The sequence below is a fragment of the Perissodus microlepis genome, chromosome 19 (assembly GCF_051167445.1).
Source record: "Perissodus microlepis isolate ML-2025 ecotype Zambia chromosome 19, ASM5116744v1, whole genome shotgun sequence".
NCBI classification, from domain to species: domain Eukaryota; kingdom Metazoa; phylum Chordata; class Actinopteri; order Cichliformes; family Cichlidae; genus Perissodus; species Perissodus microlepis.
The window spans coordinates 28,371,958-28,389,703 of NC_140479.1; the positions used below are offsets into that span (position 1 = coordinate 28,371,958).

The 17,746-nt window shown below is 41.1% G+C and overlaps 3 protein-coding genes across 5 annotated transcripts; 2 read left to right on the top strand and 1 right to left on the bottom strand.

Annotated features, from left to right (window-relative positions):
• Nucleotides 1–59: 59 nt before the first annotated feature.
• On the top strand, nucleotides 60–7,137 carry ppp1r14d (protein phosphatase 1 regulatory inhibitor subunit 14D). The gene is made up of 4 exons (XM_084914822.1): nucleotides 60–622; nucleotides 6,066–6,146; nucleotides 6,517–6,549; nucleotides 6,654–7,137. The coding sequence occupies exons 1-4, from the start codon at nucleotides 443–445 to the stop codon at nucleotides 6,720–6,722; spliced, it is 363 nt and encodes a 120-aa protein (XP_084770948.1). The 5' UTR covers nucleotides 60–442; the 3' UTR covers nucleotides 6,723–7,137.
• A 762-nt stretch (nucleotides 7,138–7,899) lies between these two features.
• On the bottom strand, nucleotides 7,900–11,390 carry zfyve19 (zinc finger, FYVE domain containing 19). 3 transcript variants are annotated; one of them, XM_084914820.1, is made up of 12 exons: nucleotides 11,174–11,389; nucleotides 10,966–11,087; nucleotides 10,815–10,868; nucleotides 10,574–10,725; nucleotides 10,322–10,464; nucleotides 10,059–10,167; nucleotides 9,711–9,929; nucleotides 9,475–9,551; nucleotides 9,203–9,304; nucleotides 8,951–9,114; nucleotides 8,619–8,716; nucleotides 7,900–8,101 (listed from the first exon to the last, which is right to left on the bottom strand). In XM_084914820.1, exons 1-11 carry the CDS (start codon nucleotides 11,225–11,227, stop codon nucleotides 8,638–8,640), a joined length of 1,275 nt encoding a protein of 424 aa, XP_084770946.1. In that variant the 5' UTR covers nucleotides 11,228–11,389; the 3' UTR covers nucleotides 7,900–8,101; nucleotides 8,619–8,637. The 3 variants fall into 3 exon arrangements, with proteins under 3 accessions (XP_084770946.1, XP_084770944.1, XP_084770945.1); XM_084914818.1 differs by lacking the exon at nucleotides 8,619–8,716 and having other exon boundaries at nucleotides 11,174–11,390; XM_084914819.1 differs by having other exon boundaries at nucleotides 7,900–8,716.
• A 66-nt stretch (nucleotides 11,391–11,456) lies between these two features.
• Nucleotides 11,457–16,271, top strand: bub1bb (BUB1 mitotic checkpoint serine/threonine kinase Bb). Its single transcript, XM_084914821.1, has 9 exons — nucleotides 11,457–11,567; nucleotides 13,347–13,503; nucleotides 13,617–13,676; nucleotides 13,764–13,908; nucleotides 13,995–14,191; nucleotides 14,281–14,444; nucleotides 14,543–14,730; nucleotides 14,815–14,915; nucleotides 15,400–16,271. Exons 2-9 carry the CDS (start codon nucleotides 13,361–13,363, stop codon nucleotides 15,680–15,682), a joined length of 1,281 nt encoding a protein of 426 aa, XP_084770947.1. The 5' UTR covers nucleotides 11,457–11,567; nucleotides 13,347–13,360; the 3' UTR covers nucleotides 15,683–16,271.
• The last annotated feature ends 1,475 nt before the right edge of the window (nucleotides 16,272–17,746 follow it).

Here is a 17,746-nt window from a genome sequence, read left to right on the forward strand (position 1 = left end):
CCTTCCTGATATAAGACAGACAAAGAGAGCAAAACGCAAACACACACCCTGTAAAGTGTGTGCACATACGCACATGCAGAGGCAAGCTCGGAGCCATATCTCATTACCATTCTACTGATAGTGCAGCCAGTGGGTGTTGCAAGAGGAGGAGAGAAGGAGAGCAAGACAGTGAGCTTTAGAGAGGGACAGAGAGAGAGAGAGAGAAGGGGGGTCGGGGGTGAGGACAAGCAGGGAACCAGAGGCAGTGCTAAGGAGAAGGGAGAGCACGAGCACTCCACAAAGATAACAGGAAACACAGGAGATACGTGTGGGAGCAGCGTATCACTAAAAGAAAAGCAGAGACAGAGCAGGGGATTCAGAGCCTGCAAGTCCAGCGTGCCTGTAGGTCTGTCTGTGTTCCAGCTCGGTGCGTTTCCACGGATCTCCTGAGGCCGTGGCAGCCATGGCGTCAGACCCTAGCACCCAGTCCAGGGTGATGTTCCAGGCAACAGACAAAGCAGAGGAGCCGGCGCACCGCAAACTTGGCAAGCTGACAGTCAAATACAACCGCAAGGACCTGCAGAAGAGGCTGGATATCGAGGAGTGGATCGACGGGCAGCTGCACCTGCTGTTTGACTGTGAGGTAGGACGGGGCTGGCTCACACAGACACTCACTCAGAAGCACGCTCTGCCGGGGGTGGCCAAAGAGGAGGAGAGGGGAGCAAGTAAGGGGAGAGGCACCGAGCCGCTCAAAAACGTTGCTTGTAATAGAAATGACAAGAACCTCATAGAGGAGTGGGTGGTAGGAAAGTAGCTGTGTTTCACGGCTGTTCTTTCTGGTACAGAAACCCTCGCATGTCATCAAAATGACTGAGGTGCCAGCTGTGTGGTGTTCTGCACTAAGAGATCGAATGATTTTGCAGAGAGGGGACGTGACTAGTAAGCACGACCACAATTACACACCTCGGTCTCTTTAAGCATATGTGGTCGCCATGTGGCTACATTAAGATACGAGGCGTTTAGATGATGTCCTTGCACATAACAAAGTTGTACAGTGAGGCAAGCAACAGTAACAGTGAGTCAGTGCACCAAAACAATTATGTCACAATTCCAACGTCTGCGTGTCTTGTGACAGATTCACCCAGTCACTCAGTAACTATGTAATCGAAAATACAGTACATAGTTTGATTGCTCACATATAAGGAAATGATTAACGATGATGGTTTCGATATAGAAATTAACATGCAGCAGGCATTGGAAAAAAACAAAAGATATGCAGTCTGTATTACCACAGGACATATGTAATGGTTAAAGAGTTACATCATGGAAAAGCATTACTATTACTTCCATAGCGAATTTATTCCATGCTCTGAAGACGGCTTCGTTTTAATACAGCGAGGACTCTACCAACAACAACATCCTTCATATCTTCCCTCCTGCACGGTGGGACGCAATCCAATTATGTCAGAGGCTCCATATTGATTTGCTTGGCGTTCACTAAGGGGAAACCATGGCAACAGATGTCTCGTCGCCTACACGAGGCGGTGTGGCACGTTGGAATTAAGTGTGCCTGTTAAAGGAGGGCGAGCTTTCCAGTGACGATGTGGATCAGATGACAACGCAGCCTCAGTTTCGTGCCGGAGATCTCAGAGACAAAGTGTTTCTCGTTTCTCTCAAACCACACGGAGGCTCTCCTCACTTTAAGATGGTCTAGAGCCACCTCTCTGCCTGGCATCCCTTTACATGATCAATAAACCCTTTTCATGTTGCATAAAGCAATGCATAATAGTTAGGGCTGAATCTGATGACCCTGAATCCTCTGTTAGTTACACTGCGAGTGTTTCTTCTTCACTCTTTATTTGTGTTTATACACATTTTGTCCTGTCCTGGCTGTGTCTTTCTGAGTCTGGTTTTGCTGGAGATTTCTTCCTGTTAAAAGGGAGTTTTTCCTTCTCGCTTTTTTCAAGCGTTTGCTCAAAGGTGGTCATTATCTTTACCTTACAATATAAAGCCTCTTAAAGTGACTGCTGTTGTGATTTGGTGCTACATAAAAAAAAAAAATTGAATTGTAATTGAATTGAATATAGTAACACTGCAGAGCACGAGCAGGTGGGCCGATCTATGGCTGCCTGCGGACAGGGAAGTTCTGTACAGAAAATCTGAACATGATTAGATAACATCTTTATCTAAACCAGGGTTAAGCCTGGCTGCCTTAAAGTTAAACCATTTGAGTCACAACTCAGGGTACTTAAGTGTTTTCCGCCTCAGGATACTTGTTTTGTGAGCCTCTTGGTAATATATGTTAATATGCTTGCGATGCTGAGGGCAGAATAAATCACATTAGTTGAAACTGGGACACTTAGACAAAAACAGATCCAAAGTCTTGTCTCTGTCTACTCTTTTGATCTTGTCCCAGAAACATACAATTATTTTAGTACTTCTGCTTTTTCGTTCTGGTTCTAACGTGATCTAACATAAGTGTAAATGTGCAGCACATGTACAGCACAGATAGCAGATGTTCGCCCTGCCGCAGGATGGACGGATTCTCGGTATAACTGACAACAGAGCAATAACACAATGCATTTCTTTGATGGGTTTACAATAATACCTGCTACCACTGACTTCAAGTACCTTGTCTTTACAATTTCCTTAAGACAAACCTACATTCTTTACATATGGAAATTAAGGCTCAACTTTCCAGTTTGGATAGCCTGAATATTTGCATCAGGTCCTCATGTGGGATTATTTGCTCTTGTCCACGTGCACAGGCCAGTGTAATGAATTTTGCATGGGCTCAGGGGAAGGTTCCTTTGTTGGTTCTCTGAGTCTTCCGCGTGGAAGCATTTACCGTCAGTCCCCTGTGTCACCGCCTGAATTATTTAGACACATCTCTAATTCATAGAAAGTACTGCCTCAGTCTGGTGTGGTGGCTTCCGTTTGCAGAAATCACACCTTTTCAAACTATACTATACAAACTATATACTAAGTAAAGAATTCTAAAATAGGCAATGCAACCTCTCAGTCTGCATGCTTCGATTTAGACAGACCCCACTTCTATTTTCCCCACTGAGTGTCAGTCTTCTTCAGTGAAAACTTGTTTTTTTAAATGTGCAGACTGCAGAAATTTCCACCGAGAGACAGTAATTTGTTTGAGACTTTATGCAGACTGGGATGAATCCTATGAAGTTCAGCTGATTCTTGTTTAAAAATTGCTCAGATTTGTATGTAATTAGACAACAGGATATGGCTCCCTTTTTTCTCTTGCAACTCTGCCGTGACTCACTCGCTGAAGTTAATGAATATTTTGAGATGTGGACAGCTCGTGCTTCTGGCAGGAAAAGGGAAGGGGATGATAAGTTAACATGTGCCGGCATCTTCTCGAAACAAGACACGTTTTCCTGGGCATGGCTTCCTGTGTAATAACAAACACCATGATGAGCGTTTGATGTTAATGTTTTGTTAATGTCTTGTTATAAGTAAAGGCAAGTGAACCGTTGTACTGACTGTTATGAAATTACAGGAAGTTCAACTAAACCTGTTATAATAATAAAAAAAGAAAAAAAAGAAAAGGCCTGTCGTGTTGTTAGCTGCTCATGCCCACAATAGTGAAGTGTTAGTGAAAATAGCAAACCCTTCCTGTCTAATCCCTGCTGCTGCTCAGCAAAGAATAATACAGCATCATCAAATCTAAGTGTTCAGTGGTCACAGCAATAAGCAAAGTTTAGTTTGCTTATTATTCACCAGCTGATTATTAGAGCTATGCAAAAGTGGTAATGCTCTTCTTAATATCAGTAAATATCCAAATTGAAGATGAATAAAAAATCAGACATAGCTTGAATTTCCTGTCTGGTACTTAATAAATGTTAAGGAGTGATATTGATTGCTCAGTTAACAGGTCAAAGGTCACCAAAGTCATTATTCCCTTGGGATATCAAATGTCAACTGGCTCAGACACCCTCTCTTGATTTAAGCAGTGAGAATATCACAACCTAAGGCAAAACTAATGGCAAACACTCTGTACTTAGTAGCTACTGTTCTATATGTGGACAGTTTCCCATCACTGCAGCTCAGGAGTGCTTGCAGAGAGAGTTTTAGGTCAACTCCCAATAATGGTGAAATTTAAAAATTGTAAAATTCCGGTGGAAGTCGTCTTATCTTCGCAACATATTTGCACTACTACCATCTGAAGCTTCAGTCCTCTGAGAGCCACTTTGATATTCATGAATTTCAGCATTAGTGCCAAGATTGGTTTTAGCTTTAGTATATTGCTTTTTAACTTCAAAAAGTGCTGCTGAGATGGTTTCCACCCAGAGGCCTCATTAAAAGGCCCTTTCCCTCTCACAATGAAGGTAAATCCCGGCGAGAAATACTGGGAAGTTAGAATGAAGATCAGATTGTGAGTCTTCGTGATAAACGCATGTGTTCCTCCCAGCAAGGGGAAGCCGTCGCTCATTGATATTCAGCAGTGCTCTGCATTGCCTCACTTTCAGAGGCAGACTGAGGAAGTTTAAGAGCAGTATAAGTACATGAGAGCTCTAGGTTTCCTTTTCACTGGACATGAAGTATACTTATACACGTTTCTATTCTCATACAATAATAGTAGAGCCACCGAATGGCTCCATATGGGGAAAATTAAACCTCTTCAGTCATGTCATAGGTAATCTTAGCACTGTTTGGAATGCATACTGAACACAATTCTACAAAACCCCAATCCATTTTAATAAATACAAGTATAATAATAAATATAATAAGTATTCACTGCTTTTTTTCTTTTAGTCATTAAGATGCTTCATTGAAGTTTTTCAGGATTACACTATCAGCACTTTCGAACCAGGTCAAGTACAAAAAGACCAACCGCAGTACAGTTGGTAAAGCAAAGTCCATAAATGCACAGCTTAGATATAATAATAATAATAATAATAATAATAATAATAAAAACCCTTCAGCACTGCATTTATCCTGCAGACATCAGCAGAATTACACAGGGTCCAAATTGGCAGTGTGTATCAATTAGAGGCAGGCACGGGGGCCCATCTATTCTGCCACTCAGCACTTCCGCACTGATTAGCTCTCTCTCCACATCTAGAAAGCTGTGTGAGCCCCGTCCTTTCATGTCATGAAAGCTCCCAAACCAGAAAATATTCCTCCTAATAAAAAAAAGAGACCACACTTGTCAAATATGAGCGTGCACCTGCTGACTCCAGATATCTTCGAGTTCCTCCAGTGAGCACTCCTCATTCTCCCTGAAAGGTGTTCAGAGCTTGTTACATAAAGTGATTGCTTTGCTATATTTGGCCTTGAGAGTGGAGAGTGCTATGTTTTACAGTCTTTACATATAATTGCTGTTAATCTTTAAAAATGATGCAATCTATAGGTCGTCACATTGCAGTTGGGAGCGCTCGTGGGTTTGTGTTGTTTTTTGTTTTCCAGGTGTGCAGTATTAAAAACATGTGACGTGCATCAGAGATTAATATGTAAAAAAAAGTGGCGGAGCTGGAAATGCCAGCTGGCTAAACCATCCATAAAATCTGAGGATGGCGTTTTGCAAAGCTGGCCTCATACAGCCTTTCTGTCTTCATCCATCAGCCCACTGCAGCTTTTCCCATCAAGTCAATCAATTTTTTATTTTGTTTTATATAAAATGTTTTTATCCTCTACAGTAAACCCACACCAAGATAACTAACTAATAAATTTGTCCCATGTTCCTCCCCTCACCCCCAACCAGTCGTCAGATGGCTGCCCATCCCTGAGCCTGGTTCTTCCTGTAAAAAGGGAGTTTTTCTTTCCCACTGTCACCAAGTGCTTGCTCATCGGGTTGGAATATCTGATTGGTTTTCTCTCTAAAGTGCCTTGATGTGGTTTTCGTTGTTATTTGGCGCTATATAACTAAAATGGAATTGAACTGAAAAAGTAAGCCTTAGTCTTCTGTCTGAATGACTACGTTTAGTTGGCTGGAAAGATGAGGAGGGATAAAAAGCCAAGAAGACCACATTATACAATCCAATTTGTAGGAGTTTGTGAGGCATGCAGAAACACAAGTCTCAATGAATATGGTCTTTAACTTTTATTCCTCTCCACTCTCACAGGAAGAAGAGATCCCAGAGTTAGAAATCGACATAGACGAGCTCCTGGAGCTGTCGGATGAGGGGCAAAGAACCCGGCTGGAGGTAGGATTCTGTAGAATAGCCTAAATACTGATCTGATTAAATATTCCAATTGCTTGTTAATGACTTGTCAGTCATTTATTATTGAGTGTTTCTGCAACTAGTTCCCCTAAATTACATATGTATATTAGTGCTGTCAGCGTTAATCTCGTTAAAATGACGTTAGTGCCATAACAGCATTAACGCGGCAAATCTCCGGATCGCCCCGTGTGAGGGCAGCACGGCGGTGAAGCCCCTCGCTGACAGCACTAATGTACATATTTGTATTTGGTTGTCCTTAAGAAGAAACTGACTCATAATGAAATCCTGTTGTGCAATGTATTCAAAGAAAAAGCAATGGAAAAGTGTATACCTCTTTCTGTTTGTTCACTAGGAGTTGTTGCAAGAATGCGGGAAGCCAAAAGAGGTGAGACAAAAACTTAGAAAAGAGGACTGAAATAATAAGTCTGCTAATTATTTTTTTTAAAGTTACATAAAAAATTAAATAAAATTTCCCCATCTTCTCCACAGGATTTTATCAACGGGCTTCTCTACAGGATAAAGGGTCTACGTAAAATGTCAGGTCCACTGAAGAAATAATTGTAGGTCAAATTAAGAATCGAGACAATGTGGAGCCGCTCATCTTCCCGTCCCCCCCATGCATTAACCATTTGGATGCCTGTAGGTGTGGATCAGAGGGACTATATTCCTGCCCCCTGCCTCCTCTTCCTCCTCCTGCTGGGTCATCATCAATGTAACACCAGAGCTGTGGGGCTTTGAATTTATTTTTTTTTTAATGTTGTTATTTCAAATTCATTTGCTTCAACATTTTGTTTCCCAATACCATACCAATAACATACACGTGATACAAGCTGTACTGACTATTACTCAGACGGACTGTTTTTTGTGTATGACTGTACATTTTTAGTTGCATATTTATGTACATAAATATTTTTGTTCAGATAACAGTGTTGTCAAAATGTAAAAAAATAAAAATAAAAACATTTCAACATTTTCAAGACAATGCTCACATCTGATTTTTAACAAAGTGATACACCAATATGCTTCATCAGGTATTATCATTTCCACTCATTCAAATAAATATTGGCGTGTACATTACACTAATTGGTTTACAGTACCAGTTAAACTACCCTGAGCTCATAACTGCTCAGAAACACAGATAATGATTTTGCCCTACTGTCTACAGACAACTTTCCTACAGAACGGCAGTCAGCATTTTATTCCCAAAACATAAGGTAGTGTTTTCAGGCATTTTCAACAGATTGATGGAAACAAAGGAAACTTTGACAAGAGTAGGTGTAAACACACTGAGATCAGCAACAAGATGTTCCATTAAGTATGCATCCATTATCCTCGTCCATTTCCTGTCTGGGGTATGTGTATGACACGGCCAGAAAAGGCACAGTAACACTTTCCATATGAACCTTAATGGAGCAAACCCCAAGAGAAGAGTGTAATTATGGTTTCTCCTCAGCCAGACAGTAATGCACGCTGATGAGCCTGCACTCTGGCCTTCTCTCTGTCAAACACAGAGGGTCTTTCGGGTGAGGTCTCCACTATAGAAATTTATATGGTTCTCCTCAACTTCTCTGACAAAGGCATGTATACTATAAGAACTGCACTCCTTACAAGGCCTGACAGACTGAGATATTTTTATCAAGTAATAATACGTTGGATCTAAAAAGGAAAAAAAATAAGGCTTTAATGTTTAAATTAGGACTAAGGTATGCTGCATGCTCTCAACGACGTGACATAGTTGCTAACACTTATCCTTTATTTATAACGAAATTACACACACAGCCAAACACAGATTACAAGAGCGACTGCAGTGACTGCCAAAAGAAAACAAAGCCCTTAGTAATCCTTTTATACTGACTCCTCTGTGCTTCTTCGGTGCAGAGCTGACAGCAGTCTGGGATTGTACATCATCCCAGATGAGCTCACGACGTGTCTGCTTTCTGTATGGGTTATAAAAACTTGGAAATCATCATATGATGACAAGTGCAAAAGAGCACTTTAAATAAGCCTTTGTTGCCATTAGGAAGTAGGACAAGTCACAATAAAAATAAACCCAATACTTCTTATTCAGATCAACCATATGAATTTTTGGGATTCCTATGTGAAGCGGCCGTGCAGGTTTGCTGCAATACCTTCACAAATATTACATACGTCTATTTTTATACATTCCACAAAAAATAAACTATATTTAAGATATTATACATATTATAATACATTTACATTGTGTTTATGGTCCTTATCTAGCCCGTGCTTTGCAAGAAATATTACCAGTGGTTTCTTATTATGCTTCATTCAATTAGTTCAGCCATAGCATTTAGTGAATAAAATATGTTGAGGAGTTCTGATGGTTTGTGGCTTGTTTTAGATGATTAGAGAGACTGTTTTCTAACAATAGTAAGTCACTTAAGGCTAATGAACAAGTCTAAGTGTGATGGCTGGCCTAACTCTACCAATCACCTGCAGCTTAGCTTCACTATCATGTCTCCCTCTTCTTCTTTGGCGCAGTGTAGTTAGTGGTGCGATGCTCCTTCCTATCATATTTATCATGGCCTTCCCTGGGGACATAATGAAGCATGGATTGATAATTCATCAGACTAAATACTTTATATTCATGCTGCTTAACAGTAGGGCAGCAGCTTGCCTGCAATTTATCTGGGTCATGGTATGCATTCCAAATCACAGAGATCTTGTTTTTTTGTGTGAAGTCAAGGCTTCCATGCAAAAGTCTATCATGAGTCTAAAGTTAGGCTTTTTTTCTTTCTTTCTATAATTAATGCATTTCATACTACCTGAAGCAGCGGTTGCAGTACAGATCTCCATCACAGGTGTGACATCGAAGGCTGGCATCTTGGTTACAGATGCAGCACCACGGAAGCTCTTCTTCGTCACTGTCTGACGGCTGATGTGCATCGGCAGCAGGTAGGTTCCTGCTCTTAGGTGCCGGAGGCGGAGCCTTTAAAATAAAATAAAATCGGGATTTAAATTTTATGCACTCATGTAGCTTTAAAAAAAAAAAAAATAATTGAAGCGTGGTTTTGTACCGGTTTCTTGGACGATTTTTTATTTTCCCTATTCCTTGGCCCACTCTGTTCTAAAGGTATGTTGTAGCCACTGGCTTCATCTAGTGTAGCTTCTTCTGAGAGCTGAAAGCATACAAGAAAAAATAAGAAGTGATTAAACTGGCAAAATAGCAGCCCCTTGTGGCTAGGCACACTGGTCTCAATTAGTTCACTTGCACCTTTAGGGGTGTAAGATGTACGCAGAAACAAATTATTTATAGTTCATTATCATCTCATGGTTATTTTTGCCACACCTGTTTTAACACTCTCATAACAGCTTCTTCTTCAGTCTCCTCTTCACTGTCAGGTTGCTGGAAGTCCTCCATAGTAACTATAAATGAATCACAATGAAAATGGGGCATGATACACTAGCATGCTAGGACTTCTGTCATGGAAACTGCATTTACAACGCACGTCCTTATCATATTTTATGACACACTAGTGCGTGGATAACAGATAAGGTGAGGTGAATGGTGCTCGAATAACTCACCTTTGTCCGGGTCCTGCCCCTTCAGCTGTGCCAGCCTCTTTGCCATGTGCAGGATCTGATCCTGAGAGTGACTTTCTTTCCTCAGCTCCTCCATAGCTTCCTCGAGCAGATGGGCTTTCTCAGCCTCCAGCTGCTTGGCCGCGTCCTGGTTCTCTTCCAAATTCTCATCCAATGTACCTGCCTCACCTTTATTGAGATCATTCATACGGCCATCTACACCTTCAGATTTAATAACAGTGTTGTTCAGTACCTGTTTATTAATTTTACGATATAAGAATGAATGTTATGACTGACTCATCGCTTATTGGTTTAAGGCAGGTAAAATCAGGGAGAAACGCAATATCTTACTGCATTCAGGATTTGATTGTTGGTTGTCAATTGCAACTTCCTCTGTCATCTGACTTATCAAATCATTGGCTTGTTCAGTCTGGGTCCGGTTTTCTGGAGGCTGATGCACCTACAGACATGAATAGACAAGCATATATACTTGGAGTTAAGGGACACTGTTTAGTATTGAGTTCCCTCTAAATAAATATTTGAAGCTATTGAGCTACTGAGCTGTACTGTAAGGCCTAAGATGTTACAAACAAGCAGGAAGAGATTCAGCTCACAGGTCGAGGAGCTTGAGATGGTGGAGGGAGACCCCGCAGAGTGGCCAGACGGTCCTCCATCTCCTGTGCAGAAGGTACTGGCTTGCTGGGAGCTTTCAGAGCAGCAAGTCGGGACTCGAGCTCTTTGTCAGAGGGGACAGACCCTGAAGAGAAGGCAAAAAGGCTTACTCCTTACCTTGTTTTGGAAAATATTATAATATTACTGCACTTGCTGGATTAAATAAAAATGAGAGCTGCTAAAAATCTTATTACTAGGTGCTGTGTCCTCCTTGAGCCTTTGAAGCCTTTCAGCAATTGCCTGATCTTCTTTGCTCAGGCCGCTGGTTGGTGGATGTCCTGCTTTGCTGGTCCTCACAGGCTGTGTTGGCTGTCCTTGCTGTTTGGCCTCAAGTGCAGCGACCCGTCTAATGGAAGACACGTGTACTTTAGATGTTATGAAACCGCTGTGCTGCCAAAGTTTAAGTTATTCCCTTATTTGATCGTATACACTGACTTTTTATAGTTTTCTGGAGGAGACCATCTGCCAGCACTGGTTGAAGATGGCCCACTAAAAAGAAAGAAATTAAAATGAGAGAGAAGCTCCAAAGCCCAAACAAAACTACTTTTAGGGGTTTTTTTTCTTCCTTGCAGGGTTTGAGCGTTACCTGGTCAGATTACCATGGCACTGTTTACAGACCTTCTGCTGGGTGTTGCCACAGCGAGGCACCACAGCACTGAAAGTCAAGCAGCTGGAGCAGAAGGAGCGGCCGCAGTTCTTACAGCCCAGCTATGACGAACAGTAAATAGATCACTTTATTCAAAATGTACCCCTATGTATGTCTATCTGGTTAGCATTAGCCGTGAAATACTCACCTCCTTCTTGAAGAGGCTAAACTTGGATGCACAACAATAACATCGACTGTCCATATCGACACATACAGAGGCTCACGGGTAGGGGGATGTCAATGCTATCGATACAGCTACAGTGGGTTAAAATGTCTAAGAAAACACACTCAGTCGTGAGCATTAATTTGGCAGCTAGCTACTAGCAACTATTTTCAGGTGTTCATTCAAAACAGGAAGCAACGCGGAAGAGGAGGTATGACGTAATGTAAACGCATTTTCCGGTTTTCCGTCCAATCAGAGTCCTGCTAAATCTCTGGCGGTCCTTGTTCAAAATACAGACACAACCGTTCAACAGCTTTACTGCGACAACGTTGGAGTTCGAGCTGTCACCTAGAAAAGAAATAAAGGAGGCTCGGAAGCGGTATAGAACACGCACATTTTGTAGAAAGTCTATTTTAATTCAGTTATGTAAATTTGTCGTCGATGGAAAAAACGCTAAAGTTGGTCAGGCTAAAGCTATCGTTCGCTAGCTAGTGTGTTAGCTCCAAACACATGCACTTCCTAACGTTAACAGGAACGCAGGGAGAGTGTTGATAGCTAAACATAATTTTGTGTACGTGTCACACGGAAGTTTACCACATAATTATATAAAATGTATTGTTGTCGAAGTGCATCGTTAGCTCATGTTGTCCTGAAACTTGTTCAGTATGCCTCTTGGACATCATGCTATTTAGTTCTCACACAAAAGAACTAATTAAGCCCGAAATAAACAATTATAATGACAGTACCGGTAATATATTACTTTTGGCTATACAGAGATAATAATAAGCTTTGTGTGTATCACATTTCACGTTAGTGTATAACAAAGTCAGAACATCAAAAAAGTTATTTAAAATTAAATACAACTACAACAAAAGTGCATCAAATGAAATAAAAAGTAACAGACTTGACCAGTGAAAAATAAAATAAAAACTGAATGAAACTACATATTACTTAAAGCAAAGAAGTTATATGAAATTAAAACAAGTGCTGTCTGTAAAGAATATTCAGTCACACTCAGGCTTTGGAGGGGGCTGTTAAGTTTAAAGATTTCAACACAGCCAGGTCCTCTGGCAGGCTGCTCCAGCAGCTTGAGGAATAACACTGAAAAAGCTACCTCCCCAGAGGTTTTGTCTTGCACTTTGCAACAGCTAGAGGATTTAAATAAAAGGATTTTAAAGTCAACAGGTGTGATGTACTCTCTCCTTTTGGTCGTAGTAAGAAGTCTGGCAGCAGAGATCTGAATCAACTCAAGTAGATTTTAGGTAGATTAGATAGCAGAGCCATAAAGTAGTCCTGCCTGCTATGTATATAGAATTGGTTTGTCAGGGTCACCAAGATAAAAGGTTGCATTCTAGCAACATTTTTGAGTTATAAAAAGGATGATGTAGTGGCATACCCAACACAGCCCTCAAGTTATGATCTGAGTCAAGACTTATCCAGTCAAACTTGGGTAAAAAAAGAGAAACAACAGGATTGTGGTAAAATTTTAAAGCATAGATAAAACTATGAAGGTCACTTCAGAAAATTTTCATTTAAAACCATTATACAACTTCAAAATTATTCTGTTATTCATTTTGTGACAGTATGGCGACTTTCTGACCAACAATCTAGAATATAAATTTCACATCTCTGGGCCGTTTTGTTTGTTTGTGGGGGGGGGGGACACACACACTGATGATGTAGTAGTCTCAAAAATTCTAGTGTCAAATATGATACACTAGGCATTAAAGGGTTACGTTTAATTTTTATTGTTCTATTGATTTGCCTATAAGATGATTTCTTATTGAAGTTAGATTACAGATTAGAAATTAAAAAATAGGACAACTTAAAAACTCCAAGCAACTGAATTAAATGTGTGTACAGAGGGCGAAATAATGGTTTTGAACCAGGACTGATTCTGTGGGCACGTGTGCTTTATACACATAATGAGTTGAGATAAGGTATCTGTAATTGATTGATTGTAATTTGCCAATCAGTGGGAGCCAGATTTCTGGCTGTTTGTAGGGGATCAAGTACCCCTTTCACTCAATAACAAATAACAAATCCATTTAAAACTGTCATGCAGCTTTTTTTTTTCTGGGGTTCTGGTTAATTCTTAATTACAAATTCAGCCGGGGATAAATATCAAGTAATTAATTCTCCTGCTGTATGTGTCTAGTTTCTGTCTCAGAAATGGCAGAAGGAGGAGATGTGGAATGGGAGCTCAGCAAAGAAAACATCCAGCCTTTGAGGCGGGGAAGAGCCATATCGGCCTTACATCAGGCGCTGAGTCAACAACAAGATGGACCCACCTCTGCAATCAACCAACAGCGACAGTATGGATGGCTATTTTAAACTTAAATTAGGTGACAGAGATTTCTGTTGTACATTTTGTCCATGCATTTTTTTATATGATGAAAAAAGACCTTGTGGATATTTATTTCTGCAGGGCATTTGAGTCTGAGTTGCGCACATACGAGGGCGATGATCCACTTAGTGTTTGGGATCGGTAAGGGAAATATGTCAATAGCCAAGTGTGCTCATAAACATTGCTCTTAAATTTCCCTGTAATCCTAACACTGTTTTATTTTTCCAGGTATATTAAGTGGACAGAACAAACCTTCCCCCAGGGAGGAAAAGAGAGCAACCTCACCACACTGCTGGAACGGGTCGTGACCAGATTTACAGAGGAGAAACATTATCACAATGACCCCCGCTATGTTGACCTCTGGATCAAATTTGTGAGTGCAAAAGCATAACCTCTGACTATTTCTGTTACTTTGACAAACTAATGCTGCATTTATAACTTTTCATTACATGTCACCAGGCGAAGAACTGCCAAGAGCCTTTGGAAATTTACAGATACATGCAAGCACAGGGAATTGGAGTAACACAAGCTTCCCTCTACATCGCTTGGTCAGAGGAGTATGAGGATCAGGGCAATTTCCGCAAAGCAGACTTGGTCTACCAAGAGGGGTTCAGAAAGAGTGCTGAGCCACATGATAAACTCCTACAGTTTCACAAGTATGGAGGCATCCAGTATAGTTTCTGATAAATGAACATCTCTGTTATGTTGTTACAGTGATCACATTTTTCTGTATTTATATTTGCAGGGCACTGCAGGCACGCGTTTCCCGGCAGGTGATGATGAATGTGGAGGAGGAAGACAGTGATGATGAGCCTAAGCAACTCGAGAGAGTTTCTCTAGCTGATCTGAAACACAGAGGGAAGAAAAAGGCTGTCGCCCCCATCAACAGAACAGGAGCTGGAATCAGAAGTAAGCACATGAATATACAAATAAAATGTGTTTCAAAATACTAAATTGATGATAACAGTACTTTAAGACTGGGAAAAACATAATGAGTTTGTATTCAGGTATTCCCGGTGGCCTGAAGTCACAAGGCGCCCCTGTTCTTGGCAGTAACAGTCGGTTGGTCATCTTTGACGAGAATAAGGCTCAGAGCGCAGGCCCATCGGAGCCTAGATTGGAAACTTGGGTGGCTCCTCCCACATCTAGGGCGAAGGAGAATGAGCAGAAGCCTGAGCGATGGTGTGATGTGAAGGTATGGGAGAACAGGCTCATTGTTGTGTGTGTTGAAAGCCATTATGCAAAGTTGATTCATAACTTTCTTTTTATGTCGTCATAGATGCCCCAAAAGTCCAAATTTGGACATACTGTTATGGCTCCACCGCCTCCCAAACTCACTTTCCAACCGTTTGTGGAGGAGTCGGATCAGCCTCCTACAATGTGAGTTACTATAAAAGCCTTCATTTTTTTATTCATTCATTTTTAATTTTAATCATTATTTTGACCGGGGGGGAACAGACAAAGAGACAACAGGCAGGAGCATTAAAGGTTCAACAGAAATGCCTGAGTACCAAGATCTGTGGCTGTATACGCACATTTAATTGAAAAGCCCAAATAAATTAATTTAAAAAAAAATCCTCCGTCATCTCAGTTATCAAATCATTAGCTTGTTCAGTCTGGGTGCAGTTTTCTGGAGGCTGATTGCACCTACAGACATGAATAGACTACCATATATACTTGCAGTTGAGGGAAAAAAGTATTTCCGGTATTCTTCACATTTTTAGTAGCATATCTCAGAAAAAGGTCCAGTTTTTATCTGACATTTTATGTCATTGCTTTATCTGCTAAATATTATATTCACATCACATGTTGATTAGTGTCTTCCTAAGCTGAATGTAAGTGGATTGTTCTGTCCCTCCCTCAGGACTCCATGTAAGATCAACCCAGCAGTTAACACAGTTTTGTCAGCGCGTAAGCCGGGCAGAGAGGAGACTCCTCTCAAAAGGCTGCAGGACCATCAGCAGCAGCAGAAGGAGGCAGAATCGGGAAAACAACAGGAGCAGAGCATGTACTGTAAAGAGCTGCTGCTAAATGGTGCTGCTGAGTTCTGCTTTGAGGAGCTACGAGCTGAACGGTTCTTCAAAAAGACGGCACAAGAATCAGAGGAAGGGCAGAAGGATGAAGCTGCAGCTGGTGCTGCAAACTGATGCTTCCAAATGGGATTTAGTTCCTTTTCTGAGTTTTTACCGTTTTTGACTAGATCATGTAGTGACTGTTCATCATCCAGATGTAAATATCGTCATAGATTTCCAGTTACTCAGAAGGCTTTATAAACAAACAAAAAAGCTTTTTGAGGGGGATACCCTGGGAGCTGAAGACACACTAAAAGGTGTGTTGGATTCATGCAAATACAGTGGTTGGACCAAATAATGGGAACCCCTGCACACTGTAATGTAATCTAGTAAAAATGCTACTAGCGTGAGAAAAAACATAGATGTAAATACATGTTGATACTGAACTGATGTCCATGCCTTAGCTACCAAGCTACTACTCAAATTTGTTCCTTTTTCACTCCTGAGTGCATCCAGTGTTCTTAAGCAGTGTTTTTTTTTTTTGTATGCGTGCTGTTTTTGTTTTTTTCTTGCTCAGTATTTCTTGAGCAGATTTTTCTACTCTAATCCAACACAGTCACAAATGGGTTTCAGTGAGACACTTCAGCTGGGCTTCATGCCTCAGTCTGAGTACATGCATCTTTCAGGCCATGTAACATTGATGTCCAATAAACTTGCTACAATAACCAAACCAATTACTGGTGGTTGTTAATTTCTCTTTTAGAAACCAAAGGGGGGTTGTAGTAATGCACTGTCAGCAGGGGGCATGCAAGGGGAAGCATAGATTGCACTCCAGGTAATGGTGTTTGCTTAATTACTAACAGGACACGAGAACAGTTTAGTGCTGACTGTAATCTGATCCTGGTGGGGGCATCAGATAAAAATTCCTTGGAAATGTCTAATGACATTATTCAGGAAGTATTTACCCCAATCCCAAAAAGCATTGAAAGTATGCTTAAACTTTTAATCTACTGTGATGACAGGGTCCACTTTACACAGTCAACTTGCTGGGCAGACTTTGATGAATGGCTGCAAGATAGGTAGCTGGCTCATTAGCAAGTGAAATCAACCACTTGCAGCTGTGAGCAGATCAGGCTGTGGTTATCCCCAGGAAGCCACTGTCCTGATGAACCGTGGCTCAAAGCAGTGTTAGTTTTACATGCAAGTGGATCACTGGAGGAGCACACTTCACACTGGAAATATGACACTGCCGGCCAAGATCCTCTCTAGTGGTGAGTTCCCATACTGTCTACTTTAAATTGTGGCTTAGCGCTGGGAGCAGCTGAAATTCAGCGATAAGTGATGGGCAACATGATGCGCTCCCATCATAATAACGGCATAACTGCACCATAATGCATCCTCTATGGCTCGCCGGTTGGCATGACTTATTAAAAGCTCGTCCCAGCCAGCGACTCCTGACAGAAAATCCATAGCTCTCTGCACTGCACTGGAGAGCTGGTACGAGGAGGCCATCTACCTTAATGCTCTGTAGGCAAGCCCTCAGAGAAGAAAAGCTTTTGTCCTCTTACTGCGATGGACAAGAACACTCAAGTGCCATGTAGTCTTTACCTATTTGTAGCCTTTGGTTTGTGTTTGCATGCACCAGTTAGCAGAAAGCTTTCTGTCCATTACCTAGGCTCACTTTAAGTCACTAGTAGAGGTTTTGCCCAGTGAGAAGGACTGAGGTGAACTTCCATCAGGCTTGCACACAGACACAACAGCTTGCAAACATGCAGCGATCATTCTGGTTGTGGAATTTCATACGCTTTCAGAAAAGGAAACTATAGCTCATGACTTAAACTATGAAGATTATTTCCTGATTTAGATCTACAATGATTTCATTCTGTAATTTTGACTCATGGTTATGTAATTCAGACAGCAACCCCAGCGTGTTAATATACTAACCGATGACTCAGTATTTTTACCACTTTCGCTTCGATCCTATCAGTTCTCCCGAGGCCACTGCTTGATATATACTTATATATCTCAAATTTGGCTTAATGTTATGTAATTACATGTAATTACACCCATGAAAATGACAGCTTATTATCTTATAATCATGAGTTAGTGGTATATTTTTTTTAGGTTTTTCTCTGATCATGTTTGACTTATCTCACTGTTTCCACTTAGTAAGTCAGAACTGTGACTTACATTACCATG